Source organism: Microcaecilia unicolor, chromosome 6 (assembly GCF_901765095.1).
Source record: "Microcaecilia unicolor chromosome 6, aMicUni1.1, whole genome shotgun sequence".
Classification (NCBI taxonomy): domain Eukaryota; kingdom Metazoa; phylum Chordata; class Amphibia; order Gymnophiona; family Siphonopidae; genus Microcaecilia; species Microcaecilia unicolor.
This window is the reverse complement of record NC_044036.1, coordinates 25,795,739-25,818,457: the sequence shown is the minus strand read 5'-3', so window position 1 is coordinate 25,818,457 and position 22,719 is coordinate 25,795,739. Positions and strand designations below refer to the sequence as shown.

The 22,719-nt window shown below is 42.2% G+C and overlaps 1 protein-coding gene across 1 annotated transcript in view; it reads left to right on the top strand.

The window, feature by feature from the left end:
• Positions 1-22,719, top strand: part of NRDC (nardilysin convertase) — a 137,145-nt gene that overhangs the window by 113,166 nt on the left and 1,260 nt on the right. The window contains exons 27-30 of the mRNA XM_030205933.1: positions 3,714-3,797; positions 6,097-6,187; positions 13,548-13,664; positions 16,650-16,739. Of these exons, the coding sequence (XP_030061793.1) occupies positions 3,714-3,797; positions 6,097-6,187; positions 13,548-13,664; positions 16,650-16,739 (382 nt within the window). The remainder of the gene's footprint in view (positions 1-3,713; positions 3,798-6,096; positions 6,188-13,547; positions 13,665-16,649; positions 16,740-22,719) is intronic.

Below are 22,719 nucleotides of genomic sequence, written 5' to 3'. Positions count from 1 at the left end.
ATGCTTAGAAAATATTTTGTAGATATATTGGGAATCCCTGTAGAGGGAGTTCCCCCTATTACAAGGGCCCAATATACCTCTGGAATAGTGAGATCTTCAGAACAACAACCTCAGGCTGCTTCAAATCTTAATTTGACAGAATTTCTTGAGAACTCCCTGGAAGTGATCACCGAAAGAACAACTTTAATAGTGACATTCACTCTTGAACGAGATAGAAACAATATTTTCAGGCTATACTTTCACCATTTAAATGATTGTTTCTTGGGTCAGAAAATTCAAATTTTCCCTGACATGGCAAGGAGCACACAGAAAAGGAGAAAGGAATTTCTATTGTATAAATCTAGAGTTATTAACTTAGGTGCAACTTTTCTGTTAAAGTTTCCTTGTAAATGCTATGTAACTTTCAAATTAGTTAATTATATATTTTTCTCTCCCTCGAAATTGTTAGAATTTATTGTAATGAAGGAAGCTGTTAAGCCCAAGGACTTGCCTCCCTAATTGAGAACGCTGTTATGTTGGCTGTAGAATCTCTGCATTAACCCAACCGTTAATAACTTAGTTTATAGCTATGTTATTTTTTTTCTTTTTCCTTTATTTTATTGCCTAGTATCTTGATTCAAATTGTGGACAAAATTAAAAAGTTTATCTTCTATTTTATGCCAGAAATGGCTATAAGTAGTTTTCTTTTTTTTTTCAGCTGTTTGTATTTTCTGATATTTCCTCATTTATGTCATTGTATGTAAATGAAATACTTATAAATAAAGAATTAAAAAAAAAAAAGAATATAGAGATCAGAACTGAGACTTCCAGGTCAAGATGTTTTAGAAAATGATCTACCTTTTATTTCCACCTATTCAAGGAGTCACATCTAAGAGAAATCACTAACGATCTTATCCCAATCGGGCTGCTTGTCTTTGGAATTCTTTGCCATTCAATTTAAGATCTGAGAACTCTTATGATTTATTTTGTAAATATTTGAAGAGCATCTTATGAAAAGAAGGCTGTGTTATGACAGGAAAATGGTGAAAGCCAAATGGCAGGCACTTGCTAGATTGAAAGAAACAACTAATCAAGAAAATCAACCTAAACAAATGATCTGAAAAGAGAAGTTAGTGCTAGGTAGGGATACAGTCTCCACATTTTCTGATTTAAGGGAGTATTAAACTCAATGTTAATGTCACCTTTTCTTACACACACCCTCAGCAAAACACTTCAGTCACACTCAGCCATTCTTACCCCCCCTCCCCACACTCACATTCACCCATTATAATACAGCACTCAGCAAAACACCCCACTCACACTCGCCTGGTCTTACACACCCCTTAGCAAAACAACCCCAGACACACCCCCCAGAATAGCACACCCCTACTCACACTCACCCCTCAGTACCACACCCCCCACTCACACACAGCCAGAGTAGCACACCTCCACGCACACTCACCCCTCAGCATACTTTATACAGTGTTATTACACACAAATAAACCTTGCTTTTCTCAATTACAACCTATCGCTGAGCAACGCCAGCAGGGACGGCTAGTACTTTGATAAAAAGTTCTTTCTTCTTGATGAGGAAACTTAAGGCATATTAGAAAACTTTTTTTTTTTAAATTGAGCAATTTAGATTTCTGGTACAATTATTGCTTACTAAATTAGATTATTGTAATCTTATATACTTAGGTTTATCGAAACAAATCATTCAAAAACTACAGATAATTCAAAACACTGCAGTAAGGTTGATTTTTTTTTTTTTTTTTACAAAACAGGTATGGTACACTAGAACAGGCTAGACTACTAATGTATTTTTTTGAAAAGGAGAGAATCCCTCAGAAACCTTATGGACTAGAAGTCCCAGGTTTACAACGGATATAATAAAAACCATTGCTGAGTTTCTGTCATGGGGAGTCGCTTAACTCTCCTCCTTTTTTGCTATTTAAAGTGCTCGATGCTGTGATTTAAAATGATGAGCATTCAAACAGAACCTCTGTAAGTAAGCTATATGAAAGCGCCAATGGATATCAAGCAACACTTAAGTCCAACGGCGCCACCGTCAGCATAATCTAAATACGGTTAAACAGTGGGGATATCTTAGAGCATAGGTGCACATACATTCAAGTCGCATTCCTCAAGAAAAAATGGCGCTGACACGTCACATTCTGTGCGCGTTTTCTAAATGGTTCATTTCAATCAGCTGTTAGTGGGATAACTGCAGTTGAAAGTGTGGTGTTATGAATTGAATAATGATCTAATAGAATACGTACCAATCAATTTTATTGTTCAATCCTGACGTCTCCAATGAATTCAATTTGTGAGTCCATCTTGCTTCTTGTCTTTGTAACATTAATTTTCTGTTGCCCCCTCTTAAATTGCCATGTATCTTATCAAGAATACAACATTTGAGTTCATCAAATTTGTGTTTACAATTGATGCAATGTTCTACTATTAATGTTTTGTCTGGCAATGTTGGATCTCTGCTCTAACATTCTAATTTTGAAAGCTCTTGTGGTCATGCCGACGTAAACTGTGGCAAGGACACTGGATGACATAAACTACATGGTCTGATCTACAATTGCTAAAATTAATTAAGGAAAACTCTTGTTTGTTTAACACATCTTTGAACATTTTGGTTTCTATGGTAATTCTACAAATCTGGCTTGTGCCACATTTATAATGGCCATTGATTTTGCTTCTGGTGCTAATGTTTGATGGAATTGCTGCAGGGCTAAGTACTTCTTTCAAATTTTTACCCCTTGCGAATGCAGTGCGTAGATTGACATCTTTGAATGCACGGTTGGTTTGTATTATATCCCAACGTTTTCTTATCATATTGGAGATTTCAGGGCTGGCAGAAGTGTATTTCATGACCATTGTGCACACGTTGTCATTGATTTCTTTCTGATAGGTGCCTGCTAATAAAAGGTCCCTATTGGTATATTTCGCTCTTTCATATGCTCTATTGACTATTTGTTTAGAATAACCACGATCTGAAAGTCTTTTTGAAAGTTTCTTTGCTTCAGAGAAGTGGCAGCTGGCCATAGTTGGTGAAGGTTTATCAGAGTTTTTTTGGGTTGATTGCACAATCACAAATGACACAAATAGCACTCAGTATGGTGTTAAACGGGGAGTAGCCCGATGAATGAAGTGCTATATCACTATGCAAAGGTTATTATTAAGATAGTGGATTTTTCTGAGGGCACTCTTCTCGAAAAATACTCTTGAAAGAAAAAAAGATTTTGTAGCATTTGTCCTGGGTTTTTTTTTTTTAATAGTATTATTGGAATTATTACCAGTGACTTTGGGATTTTCTGTTTTTGTTAATTTAATAGTGTACGTTTTCATTGTTGTGGTAACATTATTTATTTATTTATTTATTGCATTTATACCCCACATTTTCCCACCTTTTTGCAGGCTCAATGTGGCTTACAGAGTAAGGTTATGATAAAGTCAGTACATGATTTAAATACAATTGATCATAAAGTGAGGTATAAGAGGATTTAGATGGACAGGTGTTAGGTAAGGTCGTGTGAGAGGTGTTTTTGGTGTACTTGGTTGGTTTAAGGAATGATTTGTTTCATTGAGGATGACTTTTGTAGGCTTTGTTAAATGTAGGTGCCCTGTTACAGAATTGCTCCAATAGTGATAATCTGCTTTTTCCTTGGTTATATCATCTCTTATGAGAGCTTAATGCACTTTCTGTTTCCTTTTACTCTTTCAAGGTATCATGTTTATCCCACCTGCAGAAATACTTATGGTATTCTTGGATTTTCTGTCACTGTGGAAACCCAAGCGACTAAATTCAAGTAAGTTCATGCAGTTTCTTTAGGCTACTAACTCAGTCAGAAGCAGCTTCTAAAGTTCTACAGTATGTTATTTAATCTCATACTTAACTGAGCCATTACAGTGATGATCTTGGTCAAGGATTATAGGCTGCATTTCTTTGTGAAACTCTGTGCACGTATTCCCCCAAATCTGGTCACCAGGTGTCACTGGACTGCAACCTTTAATATTTTATTGAAGTGCAGATTGTGACTAATTTTCAGTATTACCAAGAAAATCCCTTGGAATTCACCAAATGTCATGCGGTCATAGATTTAATATATCCCCTCTCTGTGTTACAGTCAAAGCGGTTTACATTTTTTACACACAGGCACTTTCTCTGTCCTAGTGGCATAGCTACGTGGGGCCACGGGGCATTGGTCCCCAACCTCTGCCAGCTGAAGTGTTGTCCAGCGCCGGTCTCCGGCGGCGCTGCTTTGCCTGCCCTGCTCTGTCTTCCTCTTACGTCCGGCACGCTTCTTTTACTGAAACTGAGCATGCTCAATTTCACTAAAAGGAGCGTGCAGGACATGAGGGGAAGACAGAGCAGGGCAGGCAACGCGGCGCTAGACAGTGCTTCAGCTGGTGGGAGTTGAGGACCCCTGCCAGCCAAGGCATTGGCTGCAGCAGTGGGTGGGAAGTGGCAAGGCGGGGGGGGGGGGGGGGCGGCAGATTAAAAGTGCCTCCCCCCCACCTTGTGCTCTGGCCCCCTCCCACCATGAGGTCTGGCTACACCCCTGCTTTTTAACATATTTATAAATGACCTAGAGATGGAAGTAACTAGTGAGGTAATTAAATTTGCTGATGACACAAAATTATTCAAAGTCATTAAATCGCGGGAGGATTGTGAAAAATTACAAGAGGACCTTACGAGACTGGGAGAGTGGGCGTCTAAATGACAGATGACGTTTAATGTGAGCAAGTGCAAAGTGATGCATGTAGGAAAGAGGAACCCGAATTATAGCTACGTCGTGCAAGGTTCCACGTTAGGAGTCACAGACCAAAAAGGGGATTTAGATGTCATCATTGATGATACATTGAAACCTTCTGCTCAGTGTGCTGCTGCTGCTAAGAAAGCAAATAGAATGTTAGGTATTATTAGGAAAGGAATGGAAAACAAAAATGAGGATGTTATAATGCTTTTGTATCACTCCATGGTACGACCTCACCTCATATATTGTGTTCAATTCTGGTCGCTGCACCTAAAAAAAGATATAGTGAAATTAGAAAAGGTACAGAGAAGGGTGACGAAAATGATAAAGGAGATGGGATGACTTCCCTATGAGGAAAGGCTAAAGTGGCTAGGGCTCTTCAGCTTGGAGAAAAGGCGGCTGAGGGGAAATACGATAGAGGTCTATAAAATAATGAGTGGAGTTGAACGGGTAGATGTGAAGCGTCTGTTTACGCTTTCCAAAAATACTAGGACTAGGGGGCATGCGATGAAGCCACAAAGTAGTAAATTTAAAACGAATCGGAGAAACGTTTTATTTATTTGTTACATTTGTACCCCACATTTTCCCACCTATTTGCAGGCTCAATGTGGCTTACATAGTACCGTAGAGGCTGTTGCCAATTCGGTTGGTGACAGATACAAAGTTATATTGTGATCAGATGAGGTAGGTGTGGAGCAGGCATCAAGAGGATCGAAAGAAGTGAAGATTATAAATTGTCCAGAACGATCATTAGTTGTGCTCGGTTGCTGGGTACTGGTCTTTTATGTTGGATTGTTGGGATAGGCCTTTTTGAAGAGGTAAGTTTTGAGTGATTTTCTGAAGTTTAAGTGGTCATGGATTTTTCTCACAGCATTTGGGAGACCGTTCCATAGTTGTGCGCTTATGTAGGAGAAGTTGGATGCATAGGTTGTTTTGTATTTTAGCCTCTTACAGTTTGGATAATGTAGGTTTAGGTATGATCTTGATGATCTGATTCTGTTTGTGGTTGGTAGATCTAGTAGGTCTATCATATATCCTGATACTATGCCGTAGATGATTTTGAGGCATATTTTCAAAGCACTTAGCCTTCCAAAGTTCCATAGGTTTCTATGGAACTTTGGAAGGCTAAGTGCTTTGAAAATATGCCTCTTTGTGTACCAAGGTGCAGATTTTGAAGGTGGTCTGTTCTTTGATGGGGAGCCAGTACAGCTTTTCTTGTAGGGGTTTAGCACTTTTGAATCTTGTTTTACTATATATCACTCATCATATGCACGGGCCTGTTCCTTTCCTTTTTGGTTTCATGTAGCAATGTATTTAAACTTTGCCAATTTGATTGTTGTGTTTCTTTCAGCACTGAAGTGGTTGACAAGAAAATTGAAGATTTCCTTAAGTGCTTTGAAGAGACAATTGAAAGTTTAACAGATGAAGCTTTCAAAACCCAGGTAAACATGCTGCCACTTCCTAGTGGTCCCTGTGCATGTCCCAATGAAGATGCAGTATCACTTATCCGATGAGCTTTCAGATAAGTGATACTGCATCTTGAGAGCTTTGTGCCAATTGCCTGTCATTCCGTTTAGGTTTTTGAGTATTTACAATGATTTATTTTGAAGTATGGAAAGAAAGATAAAACGTAATAATCAGATTAAAAGATATAATACATAGATTTAGGTAGAAGAGCTTTTTTTTTTTTTTTACAATGATTATATTTATTTATTTATTGCATTTATACCCCACCTTTTCCTACAGGATGCAGGCTCAAAGTGGCTTACAACAGACTGGAAAGTCTATCGCCAAACCAGTGAATATACAAATACAATATTTAAACAGATAAGTAAACAGAGGGGAGAAAAAGAAAGAAAGAGAGTAGAGATAAAGGAGTGACGTCCATGGCAGCCCCAGGAACTGAAATCTTCCCTAGCAACAAAAAGTTTGCTAGAGCCTTCGAGCGCGCGGATGTGCGACCATCTTCCCGCCCGTCGCACGAGAGTCCCGATCAGTTCGATAACAAAGCAATAACAAGGAAAAGGACAACTCCAAAGGGGAGGTGGGCGAGTATGTGAGAACAATCAGCCTGCTGTCCTTGGAGAATACCTGCTACAGGTATGTATCTTCATTTTCTCCGAGGACAAGCAGGCTGCTTGTTCTCATAACTGGGGTATCCCTAGCCCCCAGGCTCACTCAAAACAACAAAGAACACAAAGAAAAGTCAATTGGGCCTCGCAACGGCAAGGACATAACAAGGATTGACCTACGAAGAAACATCTAACTGAGAGTGCGGCCTGGGGGGGGTGGAGTTGGATTCTAAACCCCGAACAGATTCTGCAGCACCGACTACCCAAACCGACTGTCACGTCGGGAATCCTGCTGAAGGCAGTAATGAGATGTGAATGTGTGGATAGAAGACCGCGTTGCAGCCTTGCAAATCTGTTCTATAGTGGCTGACTTCAAGTGAGCCACCGACGCTGCCATGGCTCTAACACTATGAGCCGTGACATGGCCCGCAAGATTCAGCCCAGCCTGGGCATAAGTGAAGGAAATGCAATCTGCTAGCCAATTGGAAATAGTGCGTTTTCCGACAGCAACTCCCCTTCTGTTGGGATCAAAAGAAACAAACATTTGGGCGGACTGTCTGAAGGGGCTTGTCTGCTCCACATAAAAGGCCAATGCTCTCTTGCAGTCCAAGGTGTGCAACTGACGTTCAGTAAGGCGGGTATGAGGACGGGGAAAAAATGTTGGCAAGACAATTGACTGGTTCAGATGGAACTCCGACACCACCTTCAGCAAAAACTTAGGGTGCGTGCGGAGGACTACTCTGTTATGATGAAACTTGAGATAAGGAGCATGCACTACCAGGGCTTGGAGGTCACTGACTCTACGAGCTGAAGTAACAGCCACCATGAAAATGACCTTCCAGGTCAAGTACTTCAGATGGCAGGTATTCAGCGTCTCAAAAGGAGACTTCATCAGCTGGGTAAGAATGACGTTGAGATCCTATGACACTGGTGGAGGTTTGACAGGGGGCTTTGACAAAAGCAAACCTCTCATGAAGCGAACAACTAAAGGCTTTCCAGAGATAGGCTTACCCTCTACATGGCGATGATAAGTACTAATCGCGCTAAGATGAACCCTCACTGAGTTGGTTTTAAGACCAGACTCTGATAAGTGTAGAAGGTATTCAAGCAGGGACTGTGTAGGACAAGAGCGAGGATCTAAGGCCTTGCTATCACACCAGAAGGCAAACCTCCTCCATTTGCAAGAGTAACACCGCTTCGTGGAATCTTTCCTGGAAGCAAGCAAGACTCAGGAGACACACCCTCAGAGAGACCCAAGGAAGCGAATTCTACGCTTTCAACATCCAGGCCGTGAAAGCCAGAGACTGGAGGTTGGGATGCAGAAGCGCCCCCTCGCTCTGAGTGATGAGGGTTGGAAAACAGTCCAATCTCCAGGGTTCTTCGGAGGACAACTCCAGAAGAAGAGGGAACCAAATCTGGCGCGGCCAGAAGGGAGCAATCAGAATCATGGTCCCGCGGTCTTGCTTGAGTTTCAGCAAAGTCTTCCCCACCAGAGATATGGGAGGATATGCATACAGAAGGCCCTTCCCCCAATGAAGGAGAAAGGCATCCGACGCTAGTCTGTCGTAGGCCTGAAGTCTGGAACAGAACTGAGGGACCTTGTGATTTATCTGAGTGGCAAAAAGATCCACTGAGGGGGTGCCCCACTCTCAGAAGATCTTGCGTACCACGCCCGAGTTGAGCAACTACTCGTACTCAACCTGTTGGCCAGACTGTTGTTTACGCCTTCCAGATACGTGGCTTGGAAAAACATGCCATGACGGCGACCCCAAAGCCACATCTGGACGGCTTCCCGACACAGGGGGCGAGATCCTGTGCCCCCCTGCTTGTTGATGTAATACATCATAACCTGATTGTCTGAATTTGGATGATATGATTGGACAGCCGATCTCTGAAAGCCTTTAGAGCGTTCCAGACTGCTCGCAACTCCAGAAGATTGATCTACTACTACTATTTAGCATTTTTATAGCGCTACAAAGTGTACGCAGCACTGCACAAACATAGACGAAAGACAGTCCCTGCTCAAAGAGCTTACAATCTTAGACAAAAAATAAAGCAAGCAAATCAATTAATGTGTAGAGGAAAGAGTAGAGGAGGGTAGGTGGAGGCAAGTGGTTACAAGTCAAAAGCAACCTGTTTCCTGGAGGGACCAAAGTCCTTGAGTGTGAAGCCCATCGACATGGGCTCCCCACCCCAGGAGGGATGCATCCGTTGTTTAGCACTTTTTAAGGCTGAGGAATTTGAAAAGGACGTCCCAAGGTCAAATTGGATCGAATTGTCCACCATTGAAGGGAATTGTGAAAATCGGTGGAGAGCTGGATTGCATTCTCTAGATCCCCTGCAGCTTGATACCACTGGGAAGCTAGGATCCATTGAGCTGATCTCATGTGAAAACGGATCATGGGTGTTACATGAACTGTGGAGGCCATGTGGCCTAGAAATCTCAACATCTGCTGAGCTGTGAACTGCTGAGATGCTCTGACCAGAGAAACTAGAGACAGAAGATTGTTTGCTCTCGCCTCGGGAAGATAGGCATGAGCCGTCTGTGAGTCCAGCAGAGCTCCTATAAATTCTAGTTCTTGAACTGGAAGAAGATGGGACTTTGGGTAATGTAAAACGAACCCGAGTAGCTCCAGCAGTTGTATAGTCATTTGCATGGACTATAGAGCCCCTGCCTCTGAGGTGTTCTTCACCTGCCCATCGTCGAGATAAGGGAAAATATGCACTCCCAGTCTGCGTAGCGACGCTGCAACTACTGCCAGGCATTTTGTAAAGACCCTGGGCGCAGACACCAGACCAAAGGGCAGCACACAATACTGGAAGTGTTGCATTCCCAGATGGAATCGAGGATACTTCCTGTGAGCTGGAAGTATTGGGATGTGAGTGTAAGCATCCTTTAAGTCCAGAGAGCATAGCCAATCGTTATCCTGAATGATGGGAAGAAGGGTGCCCAGGGAAAGCATCCTGAACTTCTCTCGGACCAGAAATTTGTTCAGGGCCCTTAGGTCTAGGATGGGACGCATCCCCCCTGTTTTCTTTTGTACAAGGAAGTACCTGGAATAGAATCCCAGCCCTTCTTGCCCTGTTGGAACGGGCTCGACCGCATTGGCGCTGAGAAGGGCGGAGAGTTCCTCTGCAAGTACCTGCCTGTGCTGGAAGCTGAAGGACTGAGCTCCTGGTGGGCAATTTGGAGGTGTGGAGATCAAATTGAGGGAGTATCCTAGCCGGGCTATTTGAAGAACCCACTGATCGGAGGTAATGAGAGGCCACATTTGGTGAAAAAATTTTAGCCTCCCTCCGACCGGCAGATCGTCAGGCACGCGCACTTTTATGGCGGCTATGCTCAACTGGAGCCAGTCAAAAGCCCATCCCTTGCTTTTGTTGGGGAGCCACAGGGGCCTACTTTGGCGCATGCTGTTGGCGTGAACGAATGCGCTGGGGGTGAGTCTGAGAAGGCTGTCGAGAAGGAGGATTGTACCTACGCCTGTTATATATGCATAGGGAGCACTCCTCCTTCCCCGGGAAAACGTCTACCAGTTGAGGTAGATGCAGAAGGCGCCCGGCGGGAGAGATTGTCCATAGTGGTTTCCCGCTGCGTGATCTGATCGACCACCTGCTCGACTTTCTCGCCAAAAATGTTATCCCCCTGGCAAGGGACATCCTCAATCCGTTGCTGGACTCGATTGTCCAGGTCAGAGGCACGCAGCCATGAGAGTCTGCGCATCACTATACCCTGGGCAGCGGTTCAAAAGAATCATAAGCACCCCTGGACAGGAATTTACGACACGCCTTCTGCTGCCTAACCACCTCCTGAAAAGGCCTGGACTGCTCCGGAGGGAGCTAATCGACCAGGTCCGCCAGTTGCTTCACCGTGTTCCTCAAGTGAATGCTCGTGTAGAGCTGGTAGGACTGAATTTTGGCCACGAGCATAGAGGACTGGTAGGCCTTTCTCCCAAAAGAGTCCAGAGTTCTAGATTCCTTCCCCGGGGGCGCCGAGGCGAAATCTCTAGAACTTTTGGCTCTCTTGAGAGCGGAATCCACAACCATAGAGTCGTGAGGTAACTGCGACTTCATCAACTCAGGTTCTCCATGAATCCAATATTGGGACTCAGCTTTTTTGGGGATGGTGGGATTACTTAACGGTTTCATCCAGTTCCTGAGCAATGTCTCCTTAAGGACATAATGCAAAGGGACAGACTCCTTAGGTGGCAGTCCTGGGCTCATTCTCAGATACCACAGGGAAGGGAATAGCCACAGATATCTCCCGGACAAATGAAGAGAAAGAAAGAGACTCTCCGGGAGAAGAAGGCGTAGGGTCAGAGAGAAGACCACAAGACTCCTCAGATGAGAAATATCTGGGATCCTCCTCTTCACCCCATGAAGCATCCTCTTCGGTGTCGGACAAGTGTTCCCTGACGGCAGTCCGTAACCGGGCCCTTCTCAACGCCAAGGAACCACGTCCTCGATGGCGATGTCGAGAAGTCAACTCCCGTGCTGGCAGCAATGAAGCTCCCTCCACCGATGTCGACGGGGAGTCGACCTGGGTGGCAACCGAGGCTGATGCTGCAAGCTGCACCGGCATCGGAGACTGCACCACAGGCAGAGAGCCAGCTGCCGCTTCCATCGACGGCAGGGAGGGCGCAAGCACCCCCGGTACCGGAGCAGACTGACACAGCAGCCCTTCCAGAAGACCTGGAAGAATGGCTCGGATGCGCTCGTTCAGAGTCGCTGTCGAGAAAGGCTGCGGGGTCGGTGTCAAAACCCATGAAGGTTGAGGAGGCAGTACCGGGATATCAGGAGACCGACGCAATGACACCTTTTGTATGGAGGGGGAGCGGTCCTATCGGCGTTGACGCTTCACGGGTGCCGAATCCTTCGATGCCCCGGAGCTCCCGGTACCATGCTTGGAAGGAGACCGATGACGATGCTTCTTAGCCTTCACTCGATGTACGTCATCAATACTCCTCGGTACCGATGAGGAGGACGTGGAATCCACATGCCTCCTCGGGGTCAGGTCCGAGAGTGGTTGGTCCCGGTGGGCCTGTCCAGCAGGAGTCTTCGAGACAGGTGGAAACCCACTCAACGGCTCACTGCTCCCAGCTTGTGATGGTCCCCGGACAGCCATTACCTGCGCTCCCGATGTAGATTCCATCCCCGGTGCTGATATCGACGCCACCGACCTCGGTACCGATGTCGACGTTGACGCCGAGGAACCAGATGAAGCTCCAAAAAGTCAGTCCCGAAGAGCTTGTCTTGAAGCCTGTGTCCGCTTTTTCAAGCTAAGACTCAACTTACATGCGTCTGGGCGATGGTCGGGCCCAAGGCACTGAAGACACCACGCGTGGGGGTCGGTACCTGAGATTGTCCGGTTGCACCGAGTACACTTCTTGAAGCCGCTGGGAGTCCTTGATGACATGGATGGAAAAATAGTGGCGGCGAAGTCAAAATTTGCGATTGTGCCAAGAATAAAGCACAAAAATAAGAAGCGCGTATGCGCGGCCTAAGAGGGCCGCGGCAAAAACGAAAGAAAACTTAAGGGACCGAAACTAAGAAATAAAGGTTCCTTTTTTTTTTCTAAACTGGATATACTGAACAAAAAGGGAGAGAAAAAACGCGAAAAACCGAAGGCTCTTTCACTGGGCTATGGAGAGAGACCGACAAGCAGCCACCCTCTACCGCGGAAAAAGAAAGAACTGATCGGGGCTCCAAATTGGCACCTATTTGGCTATCACTCATATGTAACCTTATATAAAATTACTTCCAGTGAGCACAGTTGGGGTCACTATTGTCTGACTAAGCGGGGTAGCAGACCACATGGTTGTTTGTGACTGATAATCTTTACCTTTTGAATCCTGGGATCTGGTCTGCCATCTGGAAGACCACAGTTGCAAGGTTGAAATCAATGGTGATGGTGGTGGAAAAGGTTTAATTTTCTTTTTCTAGGGTGGGTGGAGTGGACACCCTGTGAGAAGAAGATGATGATAAAAGGAGAGGGCAGTAAAGGGGTTGAAACAGATTGATAGCAAGATAGAGGGTCTGTATCCAGGCACTAGCACAGATGAGACAAGATTGAGTGGACGTGGTGCAACCATTGGGTGGGAAACCTATACGTGTCTTTCTGAGTATTGACAGAGCTGGGTCCATATTAGTGCCATCAGATGATGTTACCTACTGGTGTAGCTGATTTCATGCTGCTTGTTGATGGGGAAAAAACTGTACACTCTGTTTATTACAAATTTATTTCTTGGAAGTCCTGTTTGTACTACCAGCCATACCCTACTTGTGGTGAACCTCATAAGCTCACCCTCCCTTTAAGGTCTTTCAGTTCCCCTTGTATGTAATCTTCTGTCATGCTAAGGGTACTGTGATCTGTCCTCCTGGGCTTGCTTGTCATAGTTTCCTGAACATCATTCCTCTGTCTAAAGATATTTGAAAAATAAAAAAAACACTTTATGTGTTGTAGTTGTCTTTGTTTTTGCTGCGTCTAGTTACCTTTGAGTTTGAGGTTCCTAACCCTACTTGTAATCGATGCTTTACCCTTCTAACATTTCTTTTGTTATTATGGTGACGTGTTGGTAAGAGGAAGCTATAACAACTTTGCTGGCATGTGTACCAAATTTTTGTCCATTCTTTGGACTAAATTGGTGACTGTTGGGTTGGGCCATATTTTTAGGGCAACCGAACTTTTGAGCTCCTTTGTTTGATCAGTTCAAATCTTTGCTGTTTGTAGGTCACAGCTTTAATAAAGCTTAAAGAATGTGAGGACACACATCTTGGGGAAGAGGTGGAGAGGAACTGGAATGAAGTACTTACCCAACAGTATCTCTTCAGCCGGCTTGCCCATGAGGTAGGAATTTGGAAGAGCTGTCATTTGTTCTTCTCTAATTCAGACATCATATCTGCTGCCTCCTGTTTCGACATTTTTTTTTTTACCTTGGTGTTATTTTTAAATGAGTTTGCAATAAATTCATGAATTGCTGAGAATGGAAAAACTATCTGCGTCTCAGGCTGGGGAGAAATCTATAAACAGATTTTTTAAAATGTTGACCCATTTATGAATTTGCAAAGCACAATCTAAAATCACTTCCTGTAAAATAATGTGATGATTGCTTTATAGTTTTTGGATGGGAGGGAGGGAGGCTGGGGTTGAGATTTTGGGTTGTTGAGGGGAGTTAACCTTTAACTGAAAATACTGTTAATGATATACTTAAAATGGCTGTTTGGGTTTAACACTGGTGTCACAAAATGCCTAGTCATCCACCTGGGGTTACCCCGCAGCCACTTAGAGGGTCTATTCTCAGCACAGCTCAGGTCCACCTCCACCTGCCACTTGTGGTCTACACTGGCACCCTCCTTCCACCGACTTGGTCACAACTGCCTCTGGGCGAGTCTCCCACTCTCCAATTATCCCCTGTGATTTCTAGGTTACTGGAGCCACACTCCCTTACTGGAGCCACACTCCCAGTGGTCCCACAGTTCCCAGAAAGCACTCACAGATCCAACACACAAACCACCAGGATTCTTTATCAGTCCAGATAAACAGGGCGAACAAACAAATATTGAACAGTGGAACAAAATAGTGCAATTGGCAAACAATAACAAGTAACTGAAATATAGATCAATTATAACACTAACTAAACACTTGCATACTTCCTAGAAAGTACCTGGGGAGATGACATATATCTGTTCGCACAGCTTCAGCAAAGAGATCTCTCTCTCCTCCCAGGCTGAAACTGAAGCAACAGCCAGCATCTGCTGGGTAATTTCAAAATTCCAAGCCAGTCAGAGCCCAGAACAGTCAAGTTTCAAATAAAAACTGGTTACATCACTACAGGCACTTCCTATTATCTATGTCATGAGCTGACTGAAAGAAAGAAAGAAAGAGAAGTCAGTCCTCTGTAACACTTTAACTATAAACATGCACCATCTGCAGGCCAAATAGGAGAAATACACTTCAGAACAAAATGCAGGAAAATAGCCAATACATTTTACAGGCTTAAAATGCACTGTTTCTTCACAACTGGATTAATTGAAATCTGGCTGTATGTTTTCTCATTTTAAAAAAGATGATTTTTCATAAATGAGTTTGTAAAAAGGAAATAATGCTGAAAGAGAGACTTAAGCTTTGCGCAGTTGCAGGGCAAAGAAAAGCTAAATGCCTGTAGGCCAGTTTGCCTAAACCCTTGAAACAAAATAGATGCCATTTAAATGTCTTTCATCTTGAAGAATTCTAAAATTCACAGGAAATTTGTGTGCTAGACAAGTTTTCAGAAGGCCTGAGAGATTTCTCAAGCATTACTGTTTATTCCTCACTTGCCTGATTTGAACTATGCAGTCTTCTTAATTTTATTTCATTGAGTAGCTTAACAGCTTTCAATTTAAGGCTAAGCCCTGCCCCTTACCAATAATGTAACGATCTGTGCCCTGAAAAAGACAAGATACAAATCAAGGTAAGGTATACACAAAAAGTAGCACATATGAGTTTATCTTGTTGGGCAGACTGGATGGACCGTGCAGGTCTTTTTCTGCCGTCATCTACTATGTTAGAAAGGGTTCCCAGTGAAAGTGTTCTCTTGCAGATAAGAAGACAGCCACTGATATAACATTTAGTGGAAATGGCCATAAGGAACCTTTTAAGAGAGACAGTTTGCTTACTGCTTGGCTTGGTTACAGAGATCACCATCTCTTTAGTCATTATCAGTCTTCATAAATCTGCAATGATTATAACCCCATCTAATCAAGTTTTAACTAAACTAATCACAACAGAACAATCACCTTAAGAGAAGAGGTTCTCAGCCCAGTCCTCAGGATACACCAGGCCAGTCTGATTTTCAAGATATCCACAAGATAAATTTGCATGCACTTCCTCCATTGTATGCAGATCTGTGTCATGAATATTCATTGTGGTTATCCTGAGCACCTGACTGGTTAGGTGTGTCCTGAGGACCAGGTTGAGAACCCCTGCCTTTAGAGTAATGCATCAAAGTTATGCACATAACATTAGCAGTTTTACAATTTAAAACCCTTTTAACATATAGGGCATACAAACTGAGAAAATGATGACAGATAGAGACCATATGGCCTATCCAGTCTGCCCATCCATATCATCTACTGTCTCTTCCTCTCCTTTAGAGATTCTCTGTTCTTGTCCCGTGCTTTCTTGAATTTAGATAGTTTTCATCTCCACACATCCACCACTCGCGAGTCTATCCTCTTTCACCTTCATCCTATGGCTCGTGTGTTGCAGATTAAGGCTCTATTCATATCCCTGGTAGGAGGCCTTAGAGTAAATCCAACCTCGCAAGAAAATTTTGTTGGCCTTACATTGTAACCAATAAAAATTCTCTGGGGATTATGTTGACCGGTTTCTTCTGATATTGTGAAATGTAATACTATAGAAACCTCACCAAATTTAATACATAAACTGGTGTGTAATAATATTTAGTTGTGCTCAGATTGCCATTACGTCTTACATTGTAACCACCAACACTTGCTAATTTAGTTAAATTCATAATTTTTCCTAAAACACTGTTGTCATCTTGTTCCCTATTTTTCTGTGTTCCTCTGTCCACCCTCTTATTCTCTCTCTATCCCCCCCCCCCCCCCCCCACCCCCAGTTTCTTTTCAGCTTTTCTGGCAGAAGCTGAGTCTGAGGTTCTAGTTTATGGCAATACAGGACCCTACCATTTAACCCCGATTCATGATGAAAGAAATCCATTTTCCATTGAAGTTTGACTATCAACTGCTGAAACGTTATCTCTAGTTACAAACATCAGTCTGCTTTGGGCTTTGCTGAAAATTATTTTCCTTTTTTATGATTTACCCTTTTCAGATCGATGCCCTAAAATTTTTCACCAAGTCTGAAATGGTAGACTGGTTCAAGGCTCATAGAGGACCTCAGAGTAAAATCCTTAGCGTGCATGTGAGTATGAGGCTGGTTCGAATATTCCTTGTTTATCTGCTTTAAGCACAAGATGCTGGAACATAAAAATACTTTATTTTGCTAATAATGGACAAGAATGATGCACGATTTCCCACTGTAGCCCTGGAACTTTACGTAACATAACATGAAAATACTTTTAAAACAGGAGGAAATATTTTTTCACTCAACGAATAGTTATGCTCTGTAACTCTTTGCCGGAGGATGTGATAACAGCAGTTAGTGTATCTGGGTTCAAAAAAGATTTAGATAAGTTACTGGAGGAAAAGTCCATAGTCTGCTATTGAGACAGACATGGGAAGCAACTGCTTGCCCTGGGATTGATAGCATGGAATATTGCTACAATTTGGGTTTCTGCCAGGTACTTGTGACCTGGATTGGCCACTGTTGGAAACAGGATACTGGGCTAGATGGACCACTGGTCTGACCCAGTGTGGCTATTTTATGTATATACTGAATATAGAAGTGCATTCTCTGGCATTCCCCTGTATATACATCTCCTAACTACTTACGTTTGTTGAGTCCCCAGGACTGATGGGAGGCATTAATGTGGTTTAACTCCAGTTCTAAAAGATGATGAAATGGCAGCTGATTGTCAACAATATCAAAGGCCACCAATAAGTCTAAGAATCATGGTTTCTTTGATATTGTTGACAAAGGCCTTTTATTTCAAAGGCTGTGTTAAGCTGAGAATGGAATTCAGTCCTTTCTTTTAGATAGAACACAGAATAATGTAGAAAGTAGGTTTTCAGACTGAGCTGTTGGTGAGGGGTTGGGATGAGGAAGAAATTCAGGTGGTGAGGGCAGGTGAAGAGAGGCTTGAATATAAATCAAGATCCCCATTTTTGAACTACTTTTTTTTTTGTGGCCTAAAAATCTCAGTTTATATTCCAGTGTATAGTAATACATTTTTGATCAGCCTGTGGAAGCCAAAGCCACCTCTCTCAGGACAAGACAGTATGAGCAAAAGATAACAGTATTAGAATATAAGTGACAGAGAAATATTCCAGTGACCATCTCGGGGAGAGATGGATGACTGATCAGAAGTGACATCTTCATATTTTCTCTATTGAATGATATGAACTACATTTGAGGAAGAGCACAAGATCCCTTCCTGTGATATGTACTGGCACAGTGTCCAGTGTGATCTATTACAGGGGGCTTGTGTCATTCTCTTCTTTTTGAGCTTTTGACAGGAGCAAATACCGCTGTATATGCTCTGACCAAAAAGACAGATACACACCTCAAAATTCTGACTGAATCCTTCCAACTAAAAGACTGTAACCCAAAAATAATAGAGAGGAAGATTGCTCTTCATGTCAACCACCTCTCTTGAAACTCATACTGCAGTACAAAGAAAAAAAAATCTGAGAAGTCTCCTTCTAGTGACATCAATCCAGAGCCGGAAAAACAGAGAGACCTACAGCCACTACTCCAGGAGGATGAATTACTGAAAGAGATATTTCCTGCTCCTCCAATCTGATGCACACATTTGTAAAATGCAAGCTCCTAACTGCAGCTCAATAAGAAGAGAATGTCACAAGTCCCTGCAATATCTCACAGGACCCCCAGTTACCCAGAACCGGTGGTGGGAGGCGGGGCTGGTGGTTGGGAGGCGGGGATAGTGCTGGGCAGACTTATACGATCTGTGCCCTGAAAAGGACAGGTATAAATCAAGGAAAGGTATACACAAAAAGTAGCACATATGAGTTTATCTTGTTGGGCTGACTGGATGGACCATGCAGGTCTTTTTCTGCCGTCATCTACTATGTTACTATGCATAAGGGAATCCTATTCTTGCCCTGTCAAATGTATCATACAGTGCAGAAAATGTGAAGGATGCAATGTTGGAGAGAGAGGGCAGATCTTAAAGACAAGAATCAAGTCACACAGACATAAGATCAGATACCTCAAAGCAAATGAACGTGACACCAGAACCTGAGCACTGCATCAATCATCTTTTTGGTCAGAATATTAGAAGGAAATTTAAAACAATCCAGGAACGACTTTGCAACTAAGGAGAGAGGATTTGAAGATCTGGGTTTTCTATCAAATTGTACTGATCACTCATTCATTCATCTCTCCCCCTTTCCCTTGAGACGGTCATTGGAATGCTTTTATTTTTCATTTGTATCTTCTGGTGATATATTTTGCTCTACTGTTCTGACCTGAGGGAGATGGTTTTGTCTTCCAAAAGCTAGTCAAAAATGTGTTGTTAGTCTTATAAAAAAAAGGTATCGCCTTATTTTCCATTTTAATTTTTTTGTTGATATTTGTTTATTTTATTTATTGGGATTTATTAACCGCCTTTTTGAAGAGATTCACCCAAGCTGGTGCACAGCAGCAGGTACAGTTTTACATAAAACTTACAATTTTGTTAACAGCATAACAATAGTAAAAATTGCCAAATATAAACATGAATACAATAAATGAGGTAAACTTGAGAGCAGCAAATTAAAAACTAATAATTGGACTACCATGAAACATAATCAAAAATATACACATTTAACAGCCCTGAAATTCAAATAACAACAAGGGTATAATGTGATATCAACATAATATTAATGAAACATCTAATAAGCACACATTATAACATTCAACTAATATAGATATGATGCTAATGTTTTTCTACAGTACAGCTTACCGTGTAACCAAGGGGCCAAACGCAGATATATAGATAGGGCAGGCAAACCAAAGGTTTGCCTGTACTGACTCTTTGTTGGATTGCTTGTTTCTTCTCTTTTGTTTGGATATATAGATGGGAACAAGATGGGTGGTACAGAGTCAGTTAGGATAAATAGATGGATGGCTAAACTCTATGCAAGTTCTTTGTACTGTTAAAACAAGATATAAGGAACTGATCACCCTGTCTATTAAAGGCCTGGGAGAAGAGCCAGGCTTTCCACCTGCTTCCTTAAGTAGAGGTAGTCTCAAGATAGATGTGTAACCCCTCTGGGAGTAAATTCCAGAGCATGGTTGCTACTCCTGAGAAGGCTCGCTGGCTGGTATCACATCATACAATTTCTTTTGATGAGGGTATAGATAGCGATGCTCCTTGAGAGGATCTTAGAGGTCTCAAAGGTGTGTAAAGGGCTAACTTATTTTTTATTACTCTAACCCATTTTGTTTGAGAACTTTGAAAATCAAACATAGAGTTCTAAATTTAGCCCTGGAAGTGTACTGGTAGCCAATGTAGTTATTGCAGGAAGGGTGTGATGTGGTCAGGCCACTTGCAGCCTTCTAGCAGTCATGCGGCAGCATTCTGAATTAGTTGGTTCCAAGGTGACTTGGCTTTGGACAGGGAGGTTAGATTGAGACAGGAGACAGCATGACATCAAAAAGCTGAAGCAAGGATGCCTGAAGCTTTTGATAATAGCACACACTCTTGGATAATAACCTTCCTCAAAATATACCTTGAATTGATGGAGTACATCGATTTTACCATGAAAATGTGGCAAACTGCTCTCCACTTGAATTATGAAGATGGACAATTTGTCATTCTTCACATCAAGAGCCAGGAAGGAATATTTCAGGGACATTCCCTGTCACCATTGTTGTTTTGTTTAAAGTAGGAAAGATTACAGAGCTCTTTAGCTTCAGTATAACAAAAAAAAAAAAAAACAGTTTGTCTTTGGCACCAATTAACAGTTAATTGCGTAGACAGTGTTTGATGAGAGTCTGAGTCCCTTTGAAGTATCTGCTTTCTAGAAACATGAGCTCTGTTATGCTTCAATAAAGACTTCTTGTTTAAAATGAGATATGCATTCAGTCAGCTAATTCTACCTATATTTTGTGCTTTTAAATCTTGAAACAAGGTAAAATAGTTTTTAAAGTCCAGTATCTAATATTGTTCACTAGAGACATAAATCAAATGGATGTCCTTTAGATTGTAAGCTCTTTGAGCAGGGACTGTCCTTCTATGTTAAATTGTACAGCGCTGCGTAACCCTAGTAGCGCTTTAGTAATGTTAAGTAGTAGTAGTATTTCACTCCTGTGAAATTATTTGGAAGTTTTAGTGCAGAGGAAGATTCTGCAGGGTATCACAAATTAAAAGATAATATAAGTTAAAGATATGAACTTCAACTCACAAATCTTAGTGATGGTTTCATTTTGCAGTTTCTGATCCTCATGTTCCTTGATGATCCAATTGATGCAGACCCCTGGAGGAGTTTTGTGTAGCTCCAGCTTAGATCACAAGCAAAGAGAAAGGGTGCTTGCTTAAAAAGTGCAGGGAGACAATAAGTTGCCTTTATCTAAAGAAAACAAGTGAAATTAACTAAGTGAAGGAAAGAAAACTCAGGGCTGGTACCTCAACATAGACTGAGCAGAAGTATGTAAAAATGTGAGCAGTAAATAAGCAAATGATGCTTTATTTAACCTGAATTGTAAGGAGCCTGATATGAACACAGCTTCTGCCTTAACTAACTAATCCGTGTTTCCTCTGATGATCCAGTAAGTTTAGCTAATTTAACCAAAGTCCGAGGCACAAAGTTTAGAAGTGAAAAGTTTCAGGGTTTTATCAGACTATAAACAGATATCATAGGATGCCCTATGTTTTGCTAGCCTACAGCTATTGAGGCAGGTGCAAACATATTCGTAATCAAAGGTTCTTGCACTTGTAATCCATGCATTTGGGGCTAGCCAACTGGATTATTGTAATTGCCTTTATAACAGTAGCATCTTCTGTAGAATAAACGTCCTGAGCCATTACGTCAAGCTTCATCCCTGGCCGCCTTCAAATCCAGGCTAAAGGCCTACCTGTTTGATGCTGCTTTCAATTCCTAACTTGTCACCTGCTTGTAACCTTTATCTTGTCTTCCTCTCTTCAATAGTCCCTTTTCCCTATGTGTCCTACCTGTCTGTCCTTCCCTTATCCCTTATTTGTCCTGTCTGTCTGTCCTGATTTAGATGGTAAGCTCTTTTGAGCAGGGACTGTCTTTTCTTCATGTTCAATTGTGAAGCGCTGCGTACGACTGGTAGCGCTATAGAAATGATTTGTAGTAGTAGCATCTGGACAGCTTCATCCTACTCCTGCAAGATACCAGACAGATTAAATTTCTACAGTTCTGTCTCTTCATTAGGCTCAGAGCTTTAAAATGAGCCCAGTCTTCATTTAGGCCTTCCTCAGTATTTGACTTCAGAGTTCTCATCCTATACACTACAGCGATTCCTTTGGTCTTCTTGACAATCATTACATGAATTACTTTGCAGAGCACAAGTTAGTGAAATCTTTTGCTAGGAATCCATCTAGAAGCCAAATTCTGTACAATTTAAGAAATGGTTAAAATGTTATTTCCCATTGATAATGGAACAGGATCTTTTTAAATTAATAATCAGGGCCTTGGTGATAAGTTGTCTGTTGGGAGTTAGATTGACCTGATTAAGTATAACATTATGTCTGTGTATATATATAATATACTATGCTATGGTCAGCATTTTTTTTTTTAAACACCAGCCAAAAAATGATCATTTGCTGGTGGTAGTATTCAGCCTGCTTTCTATCTGTCCTAAGTTACTGGGGTTAGCAGATGCGTATTGCTACTATTGGGATAAGTTCCAAGAGCACCTTGACACTATCTGCATAGTGCAGAGATGGTCTGTAACGATATTGAGATGCTATACTGGTCAGCAGCAGTAGCCAGATAACTATGAAGTCAATATTCAAAAGCTATCAAATTATCCTTTGTCGCATACTAATTTAATTCTGTCTCACCTTAGTCATTTTTTGGTAAGATGTGGAATCATCAAATACAGGGTTTTGTGTGCCTTTTCATTGTGGCTCAATCCTTTAGCCATACTTCCAAGGCAGGTCTAATTTTACTCACGTGCTTGGCATAATCAGTTCAAAATGCTTAATTAGGGCCCCTGGGTTTAAATGCAAAAAAAAAAAGTGGGAAGCAGCGGAAAGGGAGATAAGCATCCTAACACAAAGCAAAGTTGTTTTTTTTTTTCTGAAGACAGG